Source organism: Meriones unguiculatus, chromosome 7 (genome assembly GCF_030254825.1).
Source record: "Meriones unguiculatus strain TT.TT164.6M chromosome 7, Bangor_MerUng_6.1, whole genome shotgun sequence".
Classification (NCBI taxonomy): domain Eukaryota; kingdom Metazoa; phylum Chordata; class Mammalia; order Rodentia; family Muridae; genus Meriones; species Meriones unguiculatus.
Window position 1 is genome coordinate 76,703,883 of NC_083355.1, and position 20,383 is coordinate 76,724,265.

The 20,383-nt window shown below is 41.8% G+C and overlaps 1 protein-coding gene and 1 long non-coding RNA gene across 2 annotated transcripts in view; both read left to right on the forward strand.

The window, feature by feature from the left end:
- Positions 1 to 20,383, forward strand: part of LOC132655425 (uncharacterized) — a 53,737-nt gene that overhangs the window by 19,255 nt on the left and 14,099 nt on the right. The window lies entirely within an intron of this gene.
- On the forward strand, positions 71 to 3,980 carry Arf6 (ADP ribosylation factor 6). Its single transcript, XM_021650935.2, has 2 exons — positions 71 to 227; positions 326 to 3,980. The coding sequence occupies exon 2, from the start codon at positions 778 to 780 to the stop codon at positions 1,303 to 1,305; it is 528 nt and encodes a 175-aa protein (XP_021506610.1). The 5' UTR covers positions 71 to 227; positions 326 to 777; the 3' UTR covers positions 1,306 to 3,980.

The window sequence follows — 20,383 nt, forward strand, 5'->3', positions numbered from 1 at the left end:
GCCGCCGTAGCCCCGCCCCAGGCGCGTGGCGCCCGTGACGTCGGGCGCGCGGGCCACTCTCCTTTCAGAGGTCGCGCTCTTCCGAACGGTCGGCCCGGGCCGCGCCTGCGCAGTCGGGAGGGGAAGTGAGGCGGTTTCCTCGGCGCCTTTTCCGGCAGCGGCGGCGGCAGAGCTAGGAGGAGGAGGTGGAGGCCGGAGGGAACTCGCGCTCGGGGCGGCGGCCGGAGGTAACCTGGCGGGCCGAGGCCGCAGGGCGGGCCGCGCCGTCCTCCGCGCGCTCGGAGGCCCGGCGGTAACTCCCTTCTCCCTCTCTGTGTCCCTGCAGGCAGCACGGAGTTCCCGCGAGGATCCCATGACCTGACGGGGCGCGGAGCCACGCTCCTCGTCGGGTGACCGGGGTCGGTGCCGAGCCCGGGGCTCGCGGGCCGGCGGGAGGGCCGCGGTTGACCCGCCGCTCTGCCGAGGCGGCGGCGGAGGAGCTGTCGGCGGCGCTCGCGCGGCGCCCGCGGGGGGAAGGGCAGTTCCGGGCCGGCCGCGCCTCGCCCCAGCAGGGCGGCGGCTCTCCCGGCGCAGACGCAGGGCCCGGGCGGCGGGCGATGCCCGAGTGAGCGCGGGCCGGGCCCCCTGCCCCCTTAGCAGGCAGCTTCGCGCAGGCCGCAGGGCGTCCTCGCGGCCGGGCGGCTTCGTTTCGGTCTCGCGGCGGCGGCGGCGGCGGCGTTGTAAGCTTGAGGGGACCCGGGACACCTGAATGCCCCCGGCCCCGGCTCCTCCGACGCGATGGGGAAGGTGCTATCCAAGATCTTCGGTAACAAGGAAATGCGGATCCTCATGCTGGGCCTGGACGCAGCCGGCAAGACAACGATCCTGTACAAGTTGAAGCTGGGCCAGTCTGTGACCACCATTCCCACGGTGGGTTTCAACGTGGAGACGGTGACTTACAAAAACGTCAAGTTCAACGTGTGGGATGTGGGCGGCCAGGACAAGATCCGGCCGCTCTGGCGGCATTACTACACCGGGACCCAGGGTCTGATCTTCGTGGTAGACTGCGCCGACCGCGACCGCATCGACGAGGCCCGCCAGGAGCTGCACCGCATTATCAATGACCGGGAGATGAGGGACGCCATAATCCTCATCTTCGCCAACAAGCAGGACCTGCCTGATGCCATGAAACCCCATGAGATCCAGGAGAAACTGGGCCTGACCCGGATTCGGGACAGGAACTGGTATGTGCAGCCCTCCTGTGCCACCTCCGGGGACGGACTCTATGAGGGGCTCACATGGTTAACCTCTAACTACAAATCCTAATGAGCATCCTCCACCCATCCCCCGGAAGGAGAGAAATCAAAAACCCATTCATAGGATTATCGCCACCATCATCACCTCTTTGAATTGGCACTCTTTTATGAATCGGAACTCTGGAGTTGTACGGTTTAGTGGGGTTGGGGATTTTCTTTGTTTCCATTTTTTCCCTTTTGCGCTCTCTCTCTCTTGCTTTGTGTAGGATGCTCTGATCTGACGTTTGACACGAATCCAGTGCTAGATACTCTTGTGACTTCCAGCGGACGGGGTGGGGTCATAGCAGCTCTTGGTAAAGTCCTTTATAATAATGGTTTGATTTTTTTATTTCAAGAGAATCTTTTTCCTCCCAATGTATGCTTTTTTTCCTTTTTGCCCAGTTTCTTATCACTTGCTGTAGATGGCTTATTTTGCATTCATGCAGACTATGTTGCAAGTCTGTTTCATCTAGTAAACTGAAAATTATTGCTTAATCAAACTGCCGTTTGTCTTTTATATTTAAGGCCCCCCCTTCCTTGTTAGCTCTAATTTTAGCAGTTTCAAATGTGACCTTTTATATCCAAGACCAGTATGGTGAGCTTAGCCCACAGTGGCAAAATAATGAGTAATACCAGTGTAATGTTCCAGTTGCACATCGGTGTGTTAAACAGGTAATGTAAGAAATCCCTTGAAGTGTCAGCTATTAACATGCATGAGTAGGAGTAAAACTCCAGCTCCCCTTACCATAGCTAACTTCGTAAAACAAGCATAACCTGTACAAGGGTGCAGATCTTTTTCACTGCAGAGTTAGCAACTTTGCTGTCTCCCTCTCCTTACATTTAAAAATAGAGTTTTTCCAGAAAATGGAGCAATAATGGTGTATGCCACACACAGATGAAATATTTGTAGATATTTTAAGTGGCTTTTGGGCAAAACTGGAATGTTACTTGTTTCAAATATCTTAAGACCAGTAGTTTTAAAATTACTAAACATTTACTTTGCTCACTAACAAAACATTTCAAAAGTCAAATTATATGCACCTTTTACCAAGCTGGAAAAAATACACATTCCTGTTTTCACATTACAGCAACTGATTAAAGTGAAGATAAGACATTTTTTTAATAGATGAGTGATCTACATCTCAAGACACTGGAAAAGATGTTTTATTAAAAAGAAGGTATTTTGTTTTGCTTCATTGTAGGAATTTTAACTCTTGCAAGTGGATATTCTGTTGGTTCAGTAGCATAACATCTCCTTTAAGGAAGGAAATGTGCTGAATGAATGATGTAGACTTGGATGACAATTAAAGGGGAAGTAGGATGGAGAGAAAGAACCTACAGATGACAATGAATGTAAATTAATTTTTCTTTAAGGGTAAGCATTGTGCTCACTGGTCGTACCGAGATCTTAGCAAGATGAACTGACTAGGACCAGTACTAGATTGAGACCACTATGGTAATGTTTTGAACCAAATGTTAATGTTGACTCAGATTTATGAAGCAGCATCTGGTTCTTACGTAGCCTTAAGGATTAATTTAGTGATCCTCAAGGAATTAAACTTAGGGAATTTGGGAAATGTGGACTGCAAGGGCAGTCAGTATACAGGAAAAGGTGGAATGGTTTCATTTATGAGGGTGTCTGAAAATTAAAATCAAGCCGGATATCATGGTATAGTTGGACAGTATTAGTCCTTCATGTTTTGGCCATATTGTATAATGGAGCTTTTACCAAAGATGTTTGAGAAGCAGAAGGCTATACAAAAATGAGCTGTAAGTAAAACAGAAACATTTAACTTAAAGCAGATGAGAAAAGGTGCTATGTTGTAGGCTCCTATTGGTGCAGAGGGATTTTTGAATTCAAGATGCAACTAAAGCCTAAAATCCTCAGTTTCACATTAATAGAAATATCTCTAGAAAAGAGGCTGATAGATAGTTAAGAACATTTTAGTTGCTTTTTAAAATTCCCAAAGCTCCATCGTAAATGTAATTCTTAGTGTTTTAAAGATTACATTTTAAGGTACATAAATATGGTTATACAAATATCAATGCTATAGTAACATCCTGAAACAAAATAAGCACAAAGGTATAAATGCCTAAACTGGAGGAAACTTGAAACCCTCATGTTGATTCTTCAATGTAGTGTTCTAACTTGTGACAGACAGATTGGTAGACAGCCATTTTTTTGTGTGTCTTAAAATAATTGGGGGCATAGTTAAAAATTTTATACAAGTGATTGCTATTACTGAATGTTGCAGGTGAGATGAGTTGTTTTTAGTTTATTTGAAATGTCTGAAAAGGTGGGAGGGGGGAAACATTTGAAATTTGAAAAACCCTAAACCTTTTGGAAAGAAATTGTAATTTTCACTTACATTTCTTTAAGAGTATAAGAGGTTTATAATTGAAGTCAAACCATAACCATTGGTGATAATGAAGCAGAAAATTAGAGCCTGCAGAAAAAGTTTTACTGGAAGAATTAAAAAAAAAATCCTAAAGATTTTGTTTAATTGCATCATTTCTGTATTTGTGTGAATTTATAAACATGCAGTAAGATTTGAATGAGGTTAATCTTGTCTAATATAAGTAAATGAGTCTGTAGACTGTGATCTCCTCCCCCAGCTAAAAAGTACAGTACTTGGAAATTGTTCTTTATGGTTGTAGTGTTGCTGAAGCACTAACATGCAGAAAATAAAGGAATTACACAGTGCAGTTTCTCACGTTATGTTACTTGGAGTAGATAAGTGGGATGTATTGGAATCTTGGGCCATCTTATTTTCCAGGGATATATGGTAAAGAGCTAATTTGAGACTCACCTGATTCTTAAGATTGATATAAAAAGAAAAATTTCCCCTAAATAGTGGCTGTTTAAGGTGTTCCCTGTTTGAGTAAACAGTTGAAGATACTTAGATTTTCCTTCCCTCCTGTGAAGACAAGGCAAGTGCTCTATCACACTCACGATGCCTGACCATTTTTGCTTTGGTTTTTATTTTGAGATAGGGACTTGCTCAATTGCTCAGGTGGACTTTGAACTTGTGATCCTTGATTTATCCTGCAGTAGTTGGGGTTATAAACCTGTAACCTCCTCAGGAGTCTTGTCTTAATTTTTTTTTCTCTCTCCAAATTACGGTCTTAGCATTTTGAAAGTACGGAATTGTGTTCGTAAAGAATTGGCTTTCAGAGTTTTTTCTTTTTTAGTTGTCTTAATCTTTAATAGTAGAGTTGGATTTTAAAATTCTTTTTAGAGATCGAAGTTGCTTATTCAGTAATAAAGGCAGAATTACAGTTATATAAAAGGTAAATTTGTGGATGAGTAGCTTAAATTATTTTTGAAATATTCTTATAAGCATTCCTTACTAATCCACCAAGGTTTTTTTTTTTCCTCATAGTTTAATTGAATAATGTCTTGATGTGATAAATAGTATGATTTAGATTGCACATTAAGGCTTAGTTTGTTAGTGCCTACCTGGAATTCCAGCACTTGGGAGATAGAGGCAGGGGGATCAAAAAGTTTGAGGTCAGCCTAGTCTATAAGAGACCCCGTTTTAACTAACTAATGAGGCTCATATTGATACTTAGTATTTTAGTACTATGACTTATTGAGATGTCCCAAGGTCAGTTTTTCAGTGGTCACAGTAGAAGGTATTTTCCAATTGTATGTAATGCTTTAAACAGAAATTGAGCCACTGTAATTTGAATAGTGATACATTCGGTTACTATCTTGTTTTCTCTCTTTGTGCGTGTACACACACACATGGCTTATAGTCAGAAAACTCTTGTTTTATAGAGGTAATTTGTAGAACAACAGCAGTTTAAAATATTTTTCAAATCAGGTTAATCACTGAGCATAATATATTTGGAGCTTGGTTGTCAATGAAATCTAATGTTTTGTTTAATCAAATGGTGGACAGTAGGAGAAATGATAGTCAGAAGCTTATGTATTGAGTATTCTGAGGAGCTGTTAAAACAAAAGCAAAGTAACTTCTTGCTTTGCCAAACTTGAAAGCTGTCAAACTAGTTAAACGGGCAGGGAACACTTTTTGGATAAGATCAAAGAAAGTAGGACTGGTCTGTAGAACTTAGGAATTATAATTGAAATTTGTTTATTATATTAGCTAAGATATGCTTCAAAAGAATTAGACTAAGAACCAAGCTAACTTCGTGGGATAGTAAGAAGTACTTTTAACTTGTTATTTTGAGATAGAGTCTTAATATGTAGTCTAGAATAGTTTTGTTTGCAATCCTGTCTCAGACATCTCTGGCACAAGTTTTTTGAGACAGGGTTTCTGTATAGCCTTGGCTGTCCTGGAACTGGCTCTGTAGACCAGGCTGGCCTTGAACTCACAGAGATCCCCTGCCTCTGTCTGCCTCCTGAGTGCTGGGACTAAAGGTATGGGCCACAATTGTCAGGCATGTGCTTTAACACCTCTTTATTTAAAATGTCTTGTGACTACTTGAAACAACTTAAAATTACTTGGCAAGTTTGTCTTTGAGCATTTTTCTTTTAACCTGTTGGATTATTTTACATAGAGGGCACACTTCTTCCTTTGTGTTACCTGTTAGGTTTGAGGGTAGACTTATTTATTGAGAGCCTAATATTCCTGGAACTGTTTTCCTGCAGTGCAGAAAAAACAAAAACAAATGCCTGCCTTCGTGGATTTATAAGGGTGGGTGGGTAGAGAACAGAGATCAGATGTTAAGTATAAATATTGGTGATACACTGTTGCATAGTATGTTATATAGAGAGGAACAGGTAAGGACAAGTTCAAAAGGCTTTACCAAGGTTGTGTTGGAGCAAATATTTGAAGGAAGAAAATAATGTAATTGGTACTGTAACAAAAAGGTACAGTGTAAAGCTAGGCTGTGCAACTTAGAATCAAGGGCAAATCTAGTGGCCTGTTTTTATAGCGGTTGTGCTAAGAATAGTTTTTATGTTTTCAGAGGAGTTTTAAAGATTATTAAGAAATGTAGCTGGGAATGTAGCTTGGTGGTACGGCACTTAGCCTAGCATATGCAAGCCCTGGGTTTGATCCCTATCACAGGAAAAGATTGTAAGAAACGGTGTGACAGAGGCTGTATGGCCTAAAGACCCCTGTCCCTTCTTGGGAAGTGCTTCATGTTTAAGGCCACATTCTTCAAATACTGTAAGCACACAGGGCAGCCTGACATGCCAAAGAAGACTATTGTTAAGCAATTTACCACATTTCTGTATTTAATGAGCCCTGAGACTTGTTTGTGACTTCTGGGATTACAAGCTAACCTGGAGTTTTTATATGGTTTTGTTTGTTGATAAAGGCCCTGCACTTGTGTAGCCCAGACTGACCTCAAATTTATAGTGGCCTTCTTGTCTCAGCCTCCCAAGTGTTGAGATTACAAGTGTACATCACCACACCCTGCTTTTTTCTTTCTTTTTTTTTTTTTTTTAACATGTAAATGTGTGAAACCAGTGGTTTTGGTTCCATTTCTTGAAAAATTTGTGAATTTAAGATGTTTATTTTTATGGTGCTTAATTTTTGAACTTAAATGTTAAAGTGCACTTCTCTGTAGATGGCCTAGATTAGTTTGGAATAGATTCAGATGACATCATTGTGGCCTTTATTTGCTTGGTGTTACTGTAATCAGTTCTGAATCCAGTTTTTTTGTATTATGAAACTTTGCAAGAGGAAAAGTTTTATTGGCATGGCAACTAATATGTTTGGTTCCACCAGTATTACCCTGTTCCATATAAACTAGGAAAAAGAATTGATTCCATATGTGAATTTCTCTTGCCTGGAAAGTTGTTCTTTTCTAATGTAACAGGATGTGGGAATTAAACAAGTGTAGTTAAGAGGAATTATGGAAGTAAGATGTTCTTAGTTTAGTTTTGTTTTTACAGACAAGGTCTCACAAAGTGTTGCCTAGGCAGGCCTCGACCTCAGTAATCCTACCTCAGCTACCCAAGTGCCAGAGTTGCAGGTATAAACTACCACACCTGCCTGGGGTAAGTTCTATGAAGGACATTTACAAATGAGCGCTCAGTGTTTTAGATCACATTTATTTTGTTACATGTACATTATGTTAGGCCTACGTGTCAGGGGTCAGCTTGTGTGAGTCAGTTTTCTCCTTCCACCATGTGCCACCTAAGGATGAAACTAGTGCCCTGGAGGCAGAGGCAGGCGGATCTGAGACCAGCCTGGTCTACAGGGCGAGTTCTAGGACAGCCACCGCTATACAAAGAAACCCTATCTCAAACTAACAGATAAGCAACAACAAAAAACTCAGGTCCTTGGCTTTGGTGGTATGGACTTTTACAAGCTGGGACCCCACAAGTGAACTTATGAAGTGAAAAACTTGGAGCTTCTAGACAATGAAACTCATTGATGAGCAATACGTTTTCTGTTACAGCTGATTAGACTGAGGAAGATCACAAGCACATGAAAGGAAGACAAAAGCATTTTTTTTTTTAAGTTATAGAAGCAGGGATTTGGATCTTTAAAGTTTATTATGGTGTGATAAGTCAGCTATGGATACAGTTCTCTAGCCGAGTTCTTGCCTAGCATGGGTAAGGCCCTGGGTTTGAGTCCCATCATTGAGAAAACGTTTATCAATAACTTCTTTGTTGCAGCTGGACCTAAAGAAATCAAGATCAGGAAGCAGTCTAGCAGTCATATGCTGAATGTCTGCCACACGTATGACATTGTTCCAAGCTTGTAGTACATACACATTCTCAGTATCCTGACAGCCTTGGGAGACAAGGCTCCAATTCGACAGTTGAAGAAACAGGCATAGAGAGGTTTGCGTTACTAAGTGGTGGGGCTGAGATTTGTTCAGGTAGCCTGTACCTTACTGTGAATGTGGCTACATAACACAGTGATTATTTTAATATTTTAGTATTTTGTTTTAAAAATTGCTTGATTTGAATAGTGTCTCTTAATTTTTTAATTCGTCATTTTGAGTTCCTTAGACTGATAGTAGAGACTTCTGTAAAAATCAAGCCCTATGTAGTGGCTCATATATTGTAATCCTCACACTTGGGAGTCTAAGCCAGGATTGTTGCAAGTTCCAATACAACCTGAGCTAAAGACTGTTTCTTGAAGCAAATAAAAGTACTGGTGAGCCAGCATGGTGACGCATGTCTTAATCCCAGCACTCAGAGGCAGAGGCAGGCAGGTCTCTGAGTTAGCCTGGTCTACAGAGCAAATTCCTGGACAGCCAGGGCTATGCAAAAAAATGCCTGTCTGGGAGAAAAAAAAGAACAAAACCAAGAAACAAAACAAAAATGCTTGTGGAATAGCTTAGTGGGTAAAAGTACTTGCTACCAGACCCTGTGGGTTAGTTCCTTGGGACCCACATAGTGGAAGGGGAGTCTGATTTGGGTCCTGAAGATTTTGTATAAACAAAACAATGGGTCAAGACAGCTCAGTGAATGAATTCTTACCATTCATGAGGACCCAGATTCCACCCCAGCACCACAGAATAAATGAATAAATGACAAAAAAGGAAATGATCTCATTAACAGTTATTTTATACAAAATCTTCATGATCTAGATGTATTGTTTTACATTTAAATCATGCTGCAATATGAACTAACCAAATACCCCAGCACAGAAGCCTGAAGTGGTTGGTGACTGACAGACAGGACAGTTCCTTTTTTAAGATGCTAAGTTCTTGGACTTGAGAGATGGGCCAGTGGTTGAAGAGCACGTACTTCAAGAGGACCTGGACTTGTGGGTTGTAACTAACTCCAGCTCCAGCGATCCTGCATTTCTAAACTCTGTGGGCACCTGCTCCATTTTATTTGCTTCATGAAACACGAAACATTTGCACATGCATACGGAAGAGTCACACATACAGACTAAAATGTTTTTAAATAGTTTTTTTTTTTAAAGGGTGATTTCTAATTTTATTCTTAAACCTTTATAAGGATTAAGAATGTTCAAGTTGAGAAAATTTGGGTATAAAGAATTTTCAACACCACAGATTATGGCCTGTGAAACAAAATAGGTCTACTGTTATTATTGTAAATAAGAATTTATTAAAACATGCATGTAGACATTCATTTGTATGTTATATGTGGCTTCTTTAAAATTTTGTATTACATTTTATTTTATGTATATATGTCCAGAGCACATGCAAGGTCAAAGAACAGTTTTTAGAAATCAGTTCTCTCTTTCCACCATGTGTGTCCTGGAAATCAAACTTAGTGCATTAGGCTTGTCAGCAGACATATTTCCTGCTGAGCCATCTCACCAGTCCCAGAGGAACCATTTAGAACTGACACTAGAGGCATCAGGGCTTTCCTTCAACATTTTTTTAGTGACATAGTCAGAAAAAGTGAAAGAGAAGGTTGTAGGCTACTAACATATCTCAAATGTTGACGATGATAGGTGTGAAGAGAGTGGTTGCTAGAGGATATGATGAGGATATGATGACTGTCACAGACAGAGACATAGAGACACTTTCATATGCCAGGGTCTTTTCATTCTCAGACCATTTTTCCTTGTAAGGATTGAGGGAATTGGCATTTAGAGTGGAGGAGATGAGGAACATGAGTTCCTCACAACCAGTTTCTATGAGGTAAGGGAAATTAGAAGAAGAAACCATTGAAAAATGTTGCCCTTTTTTTTCTTTTGCATCATTTAGTAGTTCTGGGGATATTTATGGTGGCTACACCTAAGTAATTCTAGTCCCGAAGCAATTATGCAAGCCAAACAGTGATGTCACCTCTCAGAAATGTACAAATCAGGCCGGGTGTGGTGGCACACAAATTTAATCCCAGCGTTCAGGAGACAGAGGCAGGAGAATCTCTGAGTTCAAAACCAGCTGGTCTATAGAGTCAGTTCCAGAACAGCCAGGGCTATTGTACAGAGAATCCTGTCTTGAGAATAAAAACAAAGTACAAATTAAGTTACAGGCTGGTGGCCTGAGGCTAACATAGCAAATCTAGTTAACACTAGATTCCAGTTTTCTTTATCATTCAAATAGTCATGGAATGCATTGTAAAAGTTAATCATGCTGACTAACTTAATCTCTTAATATAAAAGTTCCCAATTTAAAAAATTTGTTCTACTTACATGTATATGTTACACATGTATGGTGCATACACACTTGTACTTTGATGCCATGGCCCACATAGAGATCAAAGGACAATTAGGAAATTTCTTTTCTCTCCCAACATACGGGGCTGAGTCTAGAACTCCAGTCATCTAGCTTGGCTGTAAGTGCCTTTACCCACTGAATCATCTCTCCAGCCGTCTTTGTTTGTGCATGTGTATTGAAACAGGGTCTCATTCTGTAGCCCTGGCTTGCCTGGAACTAGATACGCTGGCCAGGTTGGCCTGGGACTCACAGAGACTCTCTTGCCTCCGCCTCTGAAACAGAACAAAGTTGTATGCTACCACACGCAGCCTTTTTTCCCTGTATGAAGCTGCTGCTGCTTCTTCCTCCTCCTCCTCCTCCTCCTTCTTTCTTCTTCTTTCCTCCTCCTCCTCCTCTTCTTCTTCTTCTTCTTCTTCTTCTTCTTCTTCTTCTTCTTCTTCTTCTTCTTCTTCTTCTTCTTCTTTTTCTTCTTCTTCTTCTCTTCTTCTTTTCCTTCTTTTTCTACATACATCAAATCATCAAATGTGTGTCTGGTACACACAGAAGTCAGAGTTTCTGAGGACTTGGAACTGGAGTTACAGGTGGTTGTGAACCACCACATGGGTGCTGAGAATTGAACCTAGGTCCTTTTCAAGAGCAACAAGTGCTCTGGATCACCAGGCCATCTCTCCAGGCCCCTGTGAAGCATCTTTTAAGATTTGCAAACTGAGCTTTAATTATTTGTCGGCCTCAGTTCAGCTCCATCTACAGGATCGGAAAATGGAGCATTTAGTGAAATAATAGTACCTGTTGAGTAATTACTATGTGCTTGTCAGTATGCCATGGGCTTTAAATATAACCTTCAGGACAGACCAGCAAAGGAGGAGGCGTTATCTCCCATTTTATAGATAAGAGACTTGGCGCACAAATATTTACGGCACCTGTCCCTGATAACACAGTTTAAGTGACAGATTCTACTTAGACCTGAATCTTGTTAACTCTCCAAAGCAGTGCACTCCAGAATGGGAGACTTCTCACAAACTGCAGGTGTGTGTATGATTTTAAATGTCAAATCTTGTAAGACACCATGGCTGCAATGCATCAGATCTGTCAGTCTATGTTATCGGGTGCCTGAGTGGATTTCTGAAGACAACATTTTGGAAAGGCAGGGACTTAGTTGAGGTGCATAAGGGAGGCATCCCTCTAACAGCAGGGAGTTGGCAATGCTGAGTAACGACCAGGCATTGCTGTTTACATGTCAGTTAGACCCCAGAGCCTGGCTGAAAAGGTTTGAGCGTAGGGTATGGTGAGGGGCAAGAGAGCAAACTGTTAATCTCTCCTCTCCTCTCCAGTGTTGTGAGAGCAAGTAGCATCATACTCATGGAGCTACTTCTCTATATCATTGAATAAGATACTTGTCTGCATGCTCCCTTTTTTAAAAAAGATATTTTCTATTCTTTAATTTCACACCTGTTTGCAATGTGTCGTGATCATTTCAAAGCCAAATTTCTCTCCATTCCACCCAGATTCCCCTAAGATTTCCTCCACTTAACTTTATTTATTTATTTATTTATTATTATTATTATTTGATACAGAGTTTCTTTGTGTAACAGACCCGGCTGTTCTTCTGAATGCTGGAATTTAAGGCATGCGTCACCATGCCTGGCTTCTTTTCTTCTTTAAAAAAAATGGGGCTGGTGGGTGGTGAGAGGCAGAGGCAGGCAGATCTCTGAGTTTGAAGCCCTCTGGTCTACAGAGTGAGTTCTGGGACAGCCAAAGCTATACACAGAGAAACCTGTCTCAAAAAACCATGAAACAAACAAATCAACAACGATGACAACAAAGACAAAACACCCCTCCCCCCACCCCGACAGTGAATCCAATTGGTGACGCCTGCATGTTCATGGATGTGGGACCATGAACTGGAGCATGGGGCAATCGACTGGGGATAAATGACCCATCCTCCACCCAGCAGCCAATCATTTCTCAGGTAAGGGTAGAGCCTCATGCACCGCTCTCCTGTCCACACCGGGATGCCGACTGTCTTGATCTCACATGGATCTTGTACAAGCTGCCGTGAGTCTATGACTGCACCAGCCATGTCACGTCCAGAAGACAGCATTTCACAGCACTCCTCTCCGTCTTTCCGCCTCTTGCCTTCTTCGTGCTCCTCTTCTATCTGCAGTATGTGCTTGAAGGGGGTATGTGCTATAAATATCCCATTTAAGGTCAAGCACCCAACAGTCGCTTATTTCTAGCATTTTGACCATTTGTGAGTCTCTTCATTAACTGCTGCCCACTGCAAGTAAGCTTCCCTGACCACCTGAACAGGACTAGGTTATGGGTCTAAGCATAAGTGTTTAGAGGGTAGTTTGCTTATGTCAACTTAACAAAACAGCCATAGTAGTTTCCTCTTCCTGGGCCCAGGAATAGGCTTTTGATCAGGTTTACAATACCTTCTTTAAAAGTGTGTGTGTGTGTGTATTTGTGCGTATGAGATTAGCACGGGTGCATGTATGATTTATTGCCTGTGTGAAGGTCAGAGAGCAACGTTCTGACCTTCCATCTTGTTGAGACAAGGTCTTTCTTTTTCTGCTGCTATACTGCTGGCCCTTTAACTCCCGGATTCTCTTATCTCCACCTCCCATCTTTCTGTAAGAGTTATGTCATTGCAGATGCTTTCCTCCTGCATCCAGCTTTTGCATGAGTTCCAGGAGTTGGAGTCCTTTGGGTTTACTTGGGTCAGTATAGATTTTATCCACAGAGCCAACATCTCTGGGCCCAACATTGTTCTTTTTCAAGAGCAGCACTGGAAAACCTGATTTCAGAACCCTTAATGACTTTGTCTTGTCTTTGTTTGGAGAGGAGCCAGATGTACTCTTTCTCTGCTGTGCATTGGGCCAAGAATCATGGACATGTACAGTCATGTTCCATTTTATTCATTTTTCTTCTTTCATTAATTTTTGCATTAGGTGTACTTATGAACTTATTCATAAGGAACTCAACATTTACAGTGCGTAATATTGAAATGCATGTGAAAAAATAAGATGGAGTTAAAATTTAACTTTCAAAGGTTTGTGTAGGACATAAGAAAACCACACTTTTTAATGAAATCATCTTTGTGCCAAGAAAAATGTGGCTATTTTTAAGATATGAAAAAAAATCCCTAAAAATTTTAAATATCTTTTAGAAAAATCTGTGTAACTTTTTTTTCTGAATCTGACCCACTGTTAGTTGGATTATATAACAGGACTTCAATTTCAAAAAGCATATAAAGGCTTGTAGAAAGGCTTAGTTTACTTAAGAGCTAATTGGACAGTAATATAGGGAAACTAAAGTATCAGCGTCTGCTGCCCCCTCCCCCACCTTGTTCTGAGCTGAAATCCAAAGGGGAGGGGAAGACAGGGCAGCCCCAGGTTGAGTCATGTAGGGGAATGAGTAAGCGGCTGTGAGCCATAACTTCCAGAGGCCTTGACTTGAGAGCTCAGCGGTGAATCATCTGAGAAATCCTGCTGGCTATCAATGGATTAAAAATTCATTTTCGTTTTACAAATCTTCCAATGCCAGGATTCATTTATTCTGTCAGGAAATTTTACTAGAAACACAGATATTAAAAGTAGTAAATATAGGCTTCCTGTTGAGAGAGTGTAGTGATTAACAGTGTGCGCGGTGATCAGTGTCCCTGTGTATATGTTTAGCTGTAGGTAACCCATGGTGATTCTTAATCTGCTTTTCAAACAAAGTGTTTTTGAGGTCAGTAGCTGATGACTCATTTAACAGAATAGACCTGGGACACTGGTAGCTATTGACACATCATATTTCTGTTTGTGACATTACCGGTATTCCCCTCCCCCAGCCATAAACTATTTCTTAGGCGCTCTGATATTGAAACTGAAAGGAGCACACTGATCATGGCTTAGTTTTGAAGTTTATATGTGTGTGTTCCTGGGAATCGAACCCGGGGCCTCCCGATCCCTGGGCGAGCACTCTCCCACTGAGTCCATGCCTAGCATGTTAAAACCTGAAGTCCAACCAATAATCAGGCCTGTGAGTAAAGGCGGGCACGTGGGTGTACGCCTCAAGCTAAGCACGGGTGCAGGAAAGCCTTAGCCTTTTGCGACTGACCGGACGCTTTCACTTTTGACAGAGTCTTGCTATGTAGCCCTCGTTGGTGTGGTGAGAACTACGTAGTCCAGGGTAACCTTGAACTCAAGGCAGTCCTCCTCCTGTAGGTGTTCACCCCTCCCCCACAGAGGAATTGTAGTAACGTCATTTTCTTCAAACCACACAGAATGCATAACCACCAGCTCTTTGTCTAAAGGAAAGGGGTGTCAAAGGGGAGCCTGAACAACCCTGAAGAGGTTTAAAGGCTTTTGTTTAGCCACTCGAGTCACTCCACACTGTGGGGCTTCTGTGGTCAGGCTCCTGCCAACATCGTTTTCTCCTGAAGAAAGAGTAGTTGGGTTAAGAAACAGCACCAAGTCAAGCTCTCTAACATCAGGACCAGCTTTATGTGCAAAAACTTCCCCCTATTTTCTCAGGAGTAATATGAGTGTTTCTTCTTTTGAATCACATAAACTTGCCGAGATTGAAAATATACCAACTTAGAGACAGCTGGATAAACTCCGAGGGCCACTAAATCATAAGAATGTAGATCTTCCAAAGGGCGGAGGCTGTGGAGAGTGCAGTGAGTCTAATTAAAAACGAAAACAAAAACAGTTTATTTTAATGAGCATTTTGCCTGCACTTATGTCTGTACCGTGTGCATGCCTACAGAAGCTAGAAGGGGCTTCTGATCCTTCTGGGGACTGGACTCAGGTTCTCAGGCTTGCACAGTAAGTACTCCCCCCTCCCCCCAGGTCATCTCATAGCTAATGAATACAACACTGAGATGCAGAAGAAAACACCATCCTGGCCAGCAAGATCTTTTTAAAAATCCCTGCAGGCTTTGTGGGGTGAAGTCTAACATATTTGAGAAACTTTTTGGAAGAAAGAATTACAACTGTTGCATTTAATAAGTGGCAATTAAAGTAAAAAGAAAAAAATGGGATTAGTGAATAGTCTGGATCATTAAACTTATTTATTTATTTATTTATTTATTTATTTTGGTTTTCTGAGACAGGGGTTTCTCTGTGTAGCCTTGGCTGTCCTGGACTCAATGTGTAGACCAGGCTGGCCTCAAACTCAAAGCAAACAGCCTGCCTCTGCCTGAGTGCTGGGACCAAAGGCATGTGCCACCATGCACAGCATTTGCTATGCTATGTCTTGAACCTTTTGATGGTTGTTGCTACTGTTTTTGAGATAGGGTCCAGGCTTGTCTTGAATGGGGCTGCTTTCTCCCCAGTGCTGGGATTACAGATTTGTAACACCACAACACAGCTTTAAAATGTTTATGTGAAGACAAGGACTCTTGTAGCCCAGGCTGATCTTGAATTCACCAACATAGCCAGGGATTACATTGATTTTACTGGTTTTTCTGCCTCTGTCTTTGACTGCTGGGAGTACAGATCTTGCTATACATACCCAAAATTAAGTAGTGCTAGACATGCATTCTAGGCAAACACTACCGGCTACATCCCCAGCTCATAAAACTTTGTTTATACTTTTTTTTTTTTGAGACAGGGTAGCCTTTGCTGTCCTGGAACTCAAAGATGTTCACCTGCCTCGGTACCCTGAGTGCTGGGATTGAAGGTGTGTACCACCAAGCCCAGCTGAAGAATTGTTTATTTTTAAATCATCATCATCAAAACAGATTTAGAAGGCTTTTGGTGGCACTTACTCTTGAGGCAGACACATATATCCGTGTTTGGCGCCAGCCTGATCTACGTAGTGAGACTCTGTCTCAAAAACACAAAAGGAAACAAAAATCAGGTTTATTCAGTTGTATGTTTACGTGATGAGTGCTTTGTATGTATGAGGGTGCATCACATGCCTGCCTGGTGCCCATGGAAGCCAGAGAGGGCATCTGATCCTCAGGAATTGGAGTTTCAGGTAATAGTGGGCCACCATGTGAGTGCCGGGAACCAAAGGACCGTCCTCTGCGAGAGCAGCCCGGAGCTCTTAACCACTGATTCATCTCTCCAGGCACATTTATTTTTAAAAGAGCAAAATTAGAAACCACATGTTCTGAGCTGGGTGTGGTGGCACACGCCTTTGATGCCAATACTCAAGAGGCAGAGACAAGCGGATCTCTGTGAGTTTGAGGCTTGCCTGGTCTCCAGATGGAGTTCCAGAACTACCAGGGCTGTTACACAGAGAAACCCTGTCTTGGGGGATGGTGGTGGCAAAGAAGAGGGGGAAAAATCACATGTCCATTTAGAAAAAATGGGAGCTTTTTGATTTCCTGGTTGGTCTTTATAAAGTATCTATTTCTTGAAATTGTCTCCAAATATTTTGGTATTCTTAACATAAACTGATGTAGTAGAATAGTGTCCAAATAGCCTTTCATTGAAGCTTCAGTTCACGAATAATGTTTCCCGAGAGCTCCAGTTCGGGATTATGGTCAGCACCGAGGACACCCGCCACCTTAGCAATTGTAGAATATTATGAAGAAGAGTAAGCAGAGTTCCATGAACATCTACAAAGAATGGCTCAGCTCCACTGGTGATGGCATCGGGAGGGGAGAATGTCAACGCCAGGGAAGCCTGTGACCTGGAAAAGGACGATCACTTATTATGAACTTATTATTACTCGTGTGGATACCTTGCCTCCTTAACTTTTTGTTTGTTTAAGACAGGGCCCATCTACTATTCTCACTGTGTAGCCCTGGCTGCCCTGGAAAACTCACCTTGTAGACCAGGCTGTCTTTGAACTCATAGGAATCCACCTGCTCTTGCCTCCTGAGGTCTGACATCAATGGCATGCATCATCATACCTTTTCTTTATTAGTGCAAGAACTGCTTGGAATACTTGAAATTAACAGCAGCTCTAGAGCCTGGGTTTAGTCCTGGAACACAGAAGCACCGAATTCCAAGAGACATTGGGCAACAGTTGCATAGGAAGATACAGTATTAACCTAAAAAATCTGAAAGTGAAATTTAACAGTGTCCTATTATCTTAGAAGTTACTATAGGGAATAAAATCATCAAAACCATGCAAAGTATCTAGAACAGTGCTGGTGCTTGCAAATGCTCAAGAAATGCTAATTTTTGTTTTTGGAACTCTCTCATTTGACAAATGATGGGGAACTCAGGCTAAATAATTTTGCATTATCATTCCACACATAAGAAGTAGTTAATCTGAATTGTAAAAAGCTGCAGCCAGTTTAGAAAAAAGTTTGGCAGTTCTTTGGAATGCTATCAGAGTTACCATATGATCTGGTAATTAAGTCCACCTACTGGCTGGGATGGGATTTAGCAGCAGCGTAGCTATCAGGAGGTGGGATCACTGGGGCTTGGAGGATGCTTACTTAGCACGAGATGGTTATCTGCCCAAATCAGGACAGAAGGTACTACTGTGCTCCATTCTGATAAGCTGCTCATCCATTTTTAGAGGGAAAGCACACAGTAAATTTATTAAAAGTGTAGAATTTAGCACTGCCCCCTTTCTAGTTTAGAAAAGGAGAATAAAATGCTTATAACAATTTAAACATACTGCAGTTAAAGAATTGAAATATTTTTTTGTTCCTTTTGGATTTTTATATTCTTTTTTGTTTTGTTTTGATTTTTTTTTCTAAGTATCTGGCTTGCCTGGTATAAAGAAGCATAGGATAGCCTTGGATTCTTGGCAATTTTCCTGGATTAGCCTCCCAAATGCTGGGATTACAGGTGTATAATCACACCCACCTAGAAACTTTCCTTAATAGAAGTTACATGCTTTAACTGTTGGCTCTCCTACATAGAACAGCTCCGAGAGAATAGCTGCCTCGGAAGAACCCAACCCTTTTAGGTGGAGAATGACATTAAGTATTGGAAAGTGAGGGTGGAGCTTAGATTGGTTGGGGCAGTGCAGAGGGTTTTGGGGTAGGGACAGGAGATATGAAGGAGGGTGTGAGAACTCTGTTTGCAATCCGGGTTATAAGTAGATGCACAGAAAGTCGAGGAAATTGTGAGCAGCTGTAACCAGGCAGCTGTGAGATACCATCCAACGTGGCGTAGCTAATTCCAACATCCACCAGCTTGACCCACAATACAATAAACTCATTCATACTTGAGATGGCAGTATGATGTCCAGTGGAATATCCTGGTATGTAGATGATGCAACAAGACTGCATTTGGGGGTTGAATTTTGGAGAAGAATGTGAATTTCTGGGCAAAATTACACCTTTTATGTTAACTTCCCTGGTCAATTTTGTTTCCTTATCACAGTAAAACTGTCTCTGGTGGCAGTATTGGCTGCCATATTTATTTCTAAGCTCAATACTGGTACACAACAGGCAGCTACCATTTGGTTATATTTGTGGACTTATTTTTTTTCTTGTGAAGGGAGTCTGGATTGTAGCCCAGAAAGGCCTTGGATTTTCAGTCTTGTGTCTTGGCTTCTCAAAAGCTGGGGTTCCAGGCAAGACTCAGTGGATTTTTCTAAATCAGTATACCTAAGAGACAGTTTCATCCTTTTCCTTCCCTTCTCCTACTCAGTCTATTTTTTTTGCGGCGGGGGGAGGGGAAGTATGACAACAAGGTTTTGCTATGTAGCCCTAGAACTTGCAGCAATTCTCCTGCCTCAGCCTTCTGTACCAACACACCCCATTTTGTTTCATGGTTCTCATCATATTTAGTGACCCCAACATCAACATCATCCCGGCTGATACGAGAGATCCTTTGACTTTCCTTTGATCCCTCTTCTTGTCTCCTAAATCTTTGCATTCATCCATCTGATGAAACCTGGTACATTCAGAACCACTCTGATATTTAGACTCCCACCACTTCTCATTTGTTTTTTTTTTTCTGTAATTATTTTACCTATTACTGCAACAAGAAAAAAAAATTCAGCATCAGGTTCTTCATGGTGGCTTCATAAGACTGAAGTTGATCATTAACGTAGCTCTACGCTCTACAGCTAAAGTCGACACAGTAATGACTACAAATGTACTGAAATAATCTGTTCTGAAAAACAAAAGATTAAGCTGGCCTTGCCAGTGCAGGCCAGAAGGCTGAGACAGGAGGTTGGCAAGTTCAAGACTGCCTGGGTCACAGAGTGAGTTCAGGGCCAGCCTTGACAATTAAATTAGACTGTATCCGGAAGAGAAAAAAAAAAGTAAAAATTGTGCTGGAGATATAGCTCAGTGATAAAGGACTTCCCTACGTGTCCCAGGTTCAAGAAAAAAAATTAAGAAAATAACTGGAATAATTTTTCAGACCTACACATTGATAAATACTGTCATAGTTAAAGTATTTAAAGTTGAGGCAAGTGTGTGATGCATACGTATAATCTCAAGGCCATCTGGTTTACATAGTGAATTTCAGGCTAGGCAGGGCTACAGCAAGATCCTATCTTCTTTTTTTCTCTTCTCTTCTTGTTTTTCTCCTTTTTTTTGTTGTTGTTGTTTTGTTTTGTTTTTTTGAGACAAGGTTTCTCCGTGTAGCCTCAGTTGTCCTAGAACTCTGTAGACCAAGCTTGCCTCTGCCTCCTGAGTGCTGGGATTAAAGGCACGCACCCCCGCTGACTAGAACAAGACCCTATCTTGAAAAACAAAAACATATAAAATGTCTAAACCTAGTATGGTGGACTTGTATATCATTCCTATAATCCTACTACTCGGGAGGCTGAGACAGATTACCTTGAGCTCTGGGCTAGCCTAGATATAGCATGAGATAGAGTCTCAAAAACCAAAACAGATTAAAATACTTTAAAACTAAAAAAAAAGTTATTTGTGTGTGTTTGTGTGTATGTATGTATGTATGTATGTATACAAGCACTATGTGCTATGACATGTGGAAGTCAGAGTACAACTCTGGAGCATATTCTGTCCTTCCATTCTTACATGCATTCCAAGGGTGAACTCAGGTCTGCAGACTCGCACAGTCGGTGCCTTTGTCCAGCAGTCTTGCCAGCCCCCGAAGTACCTTAGAGACATAACATCTCCATTAATGGGAAAGCAGTTTGCTGTTGGTAACCGG